This window comes from Pelobates fuscus, chromosome 2, assembly GCF_036172605.1.
Source record: "Pelobates fuscus isolate aPelFus1 chromosome 2, aPelFus1.pri, whole genome shotgun sequence".
Taxonomy (NCBI): Eukaryota; Metazoa; Chordata; class Amphibia; order Anura; family Pelobatidae; genus Pelobates; species Pelobates fuscus.
The window spans coordinates 275,214,545-275,221,990 of NC_086318.1; the positions used below are offsets into that span (position 1 = coordinate 275,214,545).

General features: G+C 38.9%; 1 protein-coding gene across 2 annotated transcripts in view; it reads right to left on the bottom strand.

Annotated features, from left to right (window-relative positions):
* Nucleotides 1-591: 591 nt before the first annotated feature.
* ACTA1 (actin alpha 1, skeletal muscle) overlaps nucleotides 592-7,446 on the bottom strand; it is a 9,649-nt gene continuing 2,794 nt past the window's right edge. For both annotated transcript variants that reach the window (XM_063443392.1, XM_063443393.1), the window contains exons 3-7: nucleotides 5,914-6,238; nucleotides 4,392-4,553; nucleotides 3,572-3,763; nucleotides 3,292-3,473; nucleotides 592-976 (exon numbers count right to left, since the gene is read on the bottom strand). In XM_063443392.1, the coding sequence (XP_063299462.1) occupies nucleotides 833-976; nucleotides 3,292-3,473; nucleotides 3,572-3,763; nucleotides 4,392-4,553; nucleotides 5,914-6,238 (1,005 nt within the window). In that variant the 3' untranslated portion in view covers nucleotides 592-832. The remainder of the gene's footprint in view (nucleotides 977-3,291; nucleotides 3,474-3,571; nucleotides 3,764-4,391; nucleotides 4,554-5,913; nucleotides 6,239-7,446) is intronic.

Here is a 7,446-nt window from a genome sequence, read left to right on the forward strand (position 1 = left end):
CCCTTCCCCCCCTTAGTGGTCCTTACCCTTCCCTCCTGCCCATGTAGCGTGGCCGGGCGGCGCGGAACGCGAGACAGGAACCTTTGTTTCCTGTACCCGGCCACCGGCGGAATGACAGGAAATGCTCACTGAGTGAGCACTTCCTGTCATTCCGCCGGCGGCCGGGTACAGGAAACAAAGGTTCCTGTCTCGCGTTCCGCGCCGCCCGGCCACGCTACATGGAGAGACCGGCAGGAGGGAGCGCTCTGCGCTTCCCTCCTGCCGGTCATAAACCCGTCCGCCCTCCAGGCAGCAGTGCTGCGCCGCCTGGGGCTTGCTAAAGCACTCAGGCGGCGCAGCATGAGGAGCCACAGCGGGGACAGGGATCCGGCGCCCCCTGGTAAGTTGCGCCCTAGGCGGCTGCCTAGGTCGCCTTACAGGTGGCGCCGGCCCTGTATTCTTTTGAAGGTAAGTAGGAGTATGTATTTCCTAAATGTATTACTAAATTTAGATGAAGTGTAAGGTGGCATTCTGATATTTTCAAACTAAATAGAGATCATATATATTAAAGTTTAGAATGTTCCTATTTATAATTGAAATGAGAAACACAGGTTGGACATGAAATGACTCTTTATTATTACTTGATATTTCCATATTGTTTGTTAGGTCAATGTTTTAGAACTTACAAAACATTTATAATAAATTACAATTTATGTACACTGTGTATATTATTTGAGTCACAGTAAGTGTGAGGCAACAATAATGGACATCGGTTTTAAAGGTCTGAGGGTACATTTTGACAATCCATTGTCAACCTGAGAGAGATTACTAATAAAGGGTCAGATGAAAGTGTTTAGAAACATTTGCGGTGGACAATAGATGGACCAGCTTCATCATATTCCTGTTTTGTGATCCACATCTGCTGGAAGGTGGACAAAGAGGCCAAGATAGAGCCACCAATCCAAACAGAGTACTTGCGCTCAGGTGGAGCAATGATCTGGAAAACACAAAGTAAATAAAACAAATTTAAAACACAGCACATTGAAACATAATTGAAAATCATGTTTTAAAGAAGTTTTATTTTTAGTGTTATTATTAATTTGCATATAAATAATATCAATATATGTGTTATACTGTTCCAGTGCAGATGAGACATTTAATAATTGCAGTCCATACTGTTTAATAGTGATGTCGCGAACATGAAATTTTCCATTCGCGAACGGCGAACGCGAACTTCCGCAAATATTCGCGAACGGGCGAACCGCCATAGACTTCAATAGGCAAGCGAATTTTAAAAGCCACAGGGACTCTTTCTGGCCACAATAGTGATGGAAAAGTTGTTTCAAGGGGACTAACACCTGGACTGTGGCATGCCGGAGGGGGATCCATGGCAAAACTCCCATGGAAAATTACATAGTTGATGCAGAGTCTGGTTTTAATCCATAAAGGGCATAAATCACCTAACATTCCTAAATTGTTTGGAATAACGTGCTTCAAAACATCAGGTTGATGTTGTATCGATCAGGTAGTGTAAGGGTTACGCCCGCTTCACAGTGACAAACTCCCCGTTTAACGCACCGCAAACAACCGCAAACAGTCCATTTGCACAACCGCAAACTCCCCATTTGCACAAGGTTGGATACCAAGCTAGCCATGTCCCGTTCCTTGTCCTCACTGATGTCATTGAAGGTCTCTTCCTCCACCCAGCCACGTACAACACCAAGGGTCCCCGAAAGGTGACAACAAGCCCCTTGTATTTTTTTTTAATGTACACTACTGTTACACCAGATAATGTATAATAAACACAGGTTACTGGCTATGGGGGGGGGGATAATGTATAATAAACACAGGTTATTGGCTATGGGGGTCATAATGTATAATAAACACAGGTTACTGGCTATGGGGAGGATAATGTATAATAAACACAGGTTACTGGCTATGGGGGGATAATGTATAATAAACACAGGTTACTGGCTATGGGAGGGATAATGCATAATAAACATAGGTTACTGGCTATGGGAGGGATAATGTATAATAAACACAGGTTACTGGCTATGGGAGGGATAATGCATAATAAACATAGGTTACTGGCTATGGGAGGGATAATGTATAATAAACACAGGTTACTGGCTATGGGAGGGATAATGTATAATAAACACAGGTTACTGGCTATGGGAGGGATAATGTATAATAAACACAGGCTACTGGCTATGGGGGGGGATAATGTATAATAAACACAGGTTACTGGCTATGGGGGGATAATGTATAATAAACACAGGTTACTGGCTATGGAGGGATAATGTATAATAAGCACAGGTTACTGGCTGTGGGAGGATAATGTATAATAAACACAGGTTACTGGCTATGGGGGGATAATGTATAATAAACACAGGTTACTGGGTATGGGGAGGATGATGTATAATAAACACAGGTTACTGGTTGTGGTGGGATAATGTATAATAAACACAGGTTACTGGCTATGGGGAGATAATGTATAATAAGCACAGGTTACTGGCTATGGGGGGGATAATGTATAATAAACACAGGTTACTGGCTATGGGAGGATAATGTATAATAAACACAGGTTACTGGCTATGGGAGGATAATGTATAATAAACACAGGTTACTGGCTATGGGGAGGATAATGTATAATAAACACAGGTTCCTGGCCATGGGAGGATAATGTATAATAAACACAGTTTACTGGCTATGGGGGATAATGTATAATAAACACAGGTTACTGGCTATGGGGGGATAATGTATAATAAACACAGGTTACTGGCTATGGGGGATAATGTATAATAAACACAGGTTACTGGCTATGGAGGATAATGTATAATAAACACACAAAAAAAATAAATTATACAAAACAAAAACAAAAAAAGAATGCAGCTTCAGAATTAATCTAAATTGTATGCTGTCTAGGAGGTGGGAGGGTCTGGGAGGGAGGGTCTGCTGCTGATTGGCTGGAATGTGTCTGCTGACTGTGAGGTACAGGGTCAAAGTTTACTCAATGATGACGAATAAGGGGCAGACCGAACATCGCATATGTTCGCCATCCATGGCGAATGCGAACATGCGATGTTCGCCAGGAACTATTCGCTGGCGAACTGTTCGGGACATCACTAATGTTTAACGATCATTCACTATATCAATAAATCTTAAAGTTAATTATACATATATATGTTTATATATTTGTTTACAAGTTATGTATTAGTAGTCCCTAGAAAGAAAATATTATAAACAGTTAATAAAATGTTTAATTGTACATATTTAATTTGAAAAAATAAATTAAAAATTCAGTCAAAGTACCTTGATCTTCATAGTGCTTGGAGCCAAAGCAGTAATTTCCTTCTGCATACGGTCAGCAATACCTGGATACATGGTGGTACCACCAGACATAACATTGTTGGCATACAGATCCTTCCTAATGTCAATATCACACTTCATGATACTGTTGTATGTTGTCTCATGAATACCAGCAGACTCCATACCTGGTGCATTTACAAAATACAGGATGAGTCTTATCATGTAAGTGTACTGCATGTTATAATCTAGAATTGCTTCAAGGCACAGAAAAAAATTGATTTACCAATGAAAGATGGCTGAAAGAGAGTCTCTGGGCAACGGAAGCGTTCATTTCCAATGGTGATAACTTGCCCATCAGGCAATTCATAGCTCTTTTCCAAGGAGGATGAAGAGGCAGCGGTGGCCATTTCATTCTCAAAGTCCAAAGCTACATAGCACAACTTTTCTTTGATGTCTCGAACAATCTCACGTTCAGCTGTATGAAGGCAAAGAATGAATGTTGCTCAATGATACTTGTGTACAACTTTAAAAGAACACTCCAATGGAATTGTAAATAATTTTGTATTTTAGCAGATTTATTGTTGCATTTTTCATTGGGTGTACATCTAAAAACAGCTTGCAAAAGCTGCAGATATGATGTCTGCAGCCTTTGAAAGTCCTCCTCTTGTTTCCCCAGGATAGACTACTTGTGGCTGTCCAATAGCAGTTTTCACAATGCACCTCAATTAGAAGTCTTTGCAAGGCAGCAGCTCTGCAATTACCTGCCTTTTGTATTTAGCTCCACTGCGTTAAACGACCATTACATAACAGAGCAGTTGTCTGACTTACAGCCAGCCAGTTCCAATAATGCACTTTTTTTTCAAAATTATAAAAGAGAACACACATACTTAACACATAAAGCACTTCGGCAAACTAAAGTGTGGTAAGTGAAAACAATTACCACTGTGTTGATTTGAATATCCCAATTATGTCTAAAGTGCCTCACAGAAATTTCATGATGAAACCAATCAAGATTTTGATATTTAACAAATATGGTTAGAAAGGGGAATGTCATTATTAAGACAGAATGATATTAAACTGTGATTGTACAAGCAACAACCTACCAGTAGTGACAAAAGAGTAGCCACGCTCTGTCAGGATTTTCATTAAATAATCAGTCAGGTCACGACCAGCCAAGTCAAGCCTCATGATCGCATGTGGCAAGGCATAACCTTCATAGATTGGCACATTGTGTGTGACACCATCACCAGAGTCCAGAACAATACCTGGTTAGAAAAGTCAGTATTATAGAACATGTTTTATTATGGAGGTATAATCCAAGGCTACAGTTGATGGATATGAGTCTAGTTTTCCAATTATATCCCATTTCTTCAAATAACCTGTTTCGACCTTTTGCCATTGGCAAGTCAGGTTTATAAGTGCTGTACAGAAATGTAATGTAAAATTAGCATATTTTATACACTTAAAATACCTCTAATTTTTACAAATGTTTATATTTTAAGGATTAACCATGTTTATGAACATAAATCTGTCAATTTAATTGGGCACTGTTACAGTTTTTCCAACATATTGTAATCATTTGAAAAGCCTATCCAAAATTATTAAATAAAGGCAACTATTAAAGGAAGCAAAAGCGGAACTATGTAATATCTTAGTTTGCCTAGATCTATTACATAGGCTGAAAAGAGACATATGTCCATCAAGTTAAGCCTTCCTCACGTATGGTTTTAGCTGTTGATCAAAAAGAAGGGAAAAAAAAAACAGTTTGAAACACTTCCAATTTTGCAACAAACTAGGAAAAAATGTATCTTAAACCCAGAATGGCAGTCAGATTTATCCTTGGATCAAGAAGCTACAGTTGAAAAATTATATAATTGCATTTTCTGTTTCTACAAGTATGCATCTAGTTGCTGTTTAAATTCTGTATGGACTCTAGTAGAACTACTTGTTCAGACAGAAAATTCCACATCCTGATTGTTCTTACGGTAAAAAGACCCTTCCTTTGCCTTAAACTAAATCTTCTTTCTTCCAGTCTAAACGCATGACCTTGTGTCCTATGTAAAGTCCTGTTTGTGAAAAGATTTACACACAATGGTTTGCAATGTCCCCGGATATATTTGTATAATGTTATCATATCCCCTCTGAGGCAATGTTTTTCTAAACTAAAGAGCTTTAACTATGTTAACCTTTCTACATACCTAAAATGTTCCATTCCGTTTATTACGTTTGTAGCCCGCCTATGCACTTTTTCTAGTGCCATAATATTCTTCTTTAGAACAGGTGCCCAGCATATTCAAGATGTGGTCTTACCAGTGTTTTATAAAAAGGCAAAATGATATTCTCATCCCGAAAATTAATGCCCTTTTTCATGCATGACAATACCTTATTGGCCTTAGCCACTGCTGATTCACATTGCACATTGTTGCATAGTTTGTTGTCTACAACGATTCCCAAGTCCTTCTTGTGTGTTGTTATCCCTACTTTGCTTCCATTAAGGGTATAAGTTGCTTGTGCATTCTTTACTCCGAAGTGCATAACTACATTAAATTTCATCTGCCATTTGAGTGCCTAGTACCTCAGTCTATCTAAATCCCTCTGCAGCAAAGTAATTAGTATGTCACTCACCAGTAGTACGACCAGAGGCATATAGAGACAGCACTGCCTGGATTGCCACATACATAGCTGGGACATTGAAGGTCTCAAACATGATCTGGGTCATTTTTTCACGATTTGCTTTAGGGTTCAATGGAGCCTCAGTAAGTAGGGTGGGGTGTTCCTCTGGAGCTACACGCAGCTCATTGTAGAAGGTGTGATGCCAGATCTTTTCCATATCATCCCAGTTGGTGATAATACCATGTTCAATTGGGTATTTCAAAGTCAGGATGCCTCTCTTGCTCTGGGCTTCATCACCTACGTAGGAATCTTTCTGACCCATACCAACCATGACACCCTAAGATATATGGAAAAAAAATCACTGTAGCAATATGATAAAATAAACTGACGACTTAAAACCTTGAATTAATGAGTAACTATTAGCTAGTTTCTTTTGCTGTGCAGAAGAAAACCTGAATTTATTATATTATTCCCATTTTAGAAATATGCTTATTTAGGTACAAAAATTAGTTCAATGTAAAAATATTACCTGGGTTTTAGTGAAAACCCATGGGAATTTAATATTTTTGGATAAGCTTTCAAATGATTACAATCCATTAGGAAAAAAAACATTTCAAATGATTAATCAACAAAAATTCCATTATACTTAAATTGTGACTTTTGAAAAGTTTTTCTAACTAATTGTGACCATTTGAAAAGCTTATCCAAATGTATTAAATCAAGGCCACTATTAGAGAAAGCAAAAGCAGAACTATGTAATATCATAGTTTGCCTAGATCTCCAGAATTACAAGGATTGGCCCAGTCTGTACTGGAAAGCATCTGCCTGGTGAGGAGAGCTGAGGAGCCATTGACAGATGTGTTGACCGCAGGACTAACCTAGGGCCCAGAGGTTAGGCAGAGGCCCTGGAACCTGCTTGGAAATGAATTTGCTTGGCCCCATTAACCATTCCTATGTGAAGAATGAAGGGGGGAGGGGTGAAACTGGTAAACTGCCTATGGTCCTGTGGGATTTTAATCATTCTCTAGTTGATAGAACACCACAGAATACATGTTTAGGAACTTCAAAAACATATATGAATGTGTTTGGGAGGCCAGTTAAGAATTTAATTATGTGAGTTACTTAACCCCTTAAGGACCAAACTTCTGGAATAAAAGGGAATCATGACATGTCACACATGGCATGTGTCCTTAAGGGGTTAAGGACACATGACATGTGTGACATGTCATGATTCCCTTTTATTCCAGAAGTTTGGTCCTTAAGGGGTTAACAAAACAAAATTAGTTCCCATACGGATTTCTTTTTAGGACTTAACTCATATTTTTAGATAGAAATTAGATAGAAAATGCATTAGAAAATATTACCAAAAAAAATAAAAAATGCATATTTTTTAAAGTATATTTTAACTTATGCCATAGTGCACAGCTTAACCCCTTAAGGACACATGGCGTGTGTGACATGTCATGATTCCCTTTTATTCCAGAAGTTTGGTCCTTAAGGGGTTAAAGGGACACTATAGTCACCAGAACAACTACATCTTATTGA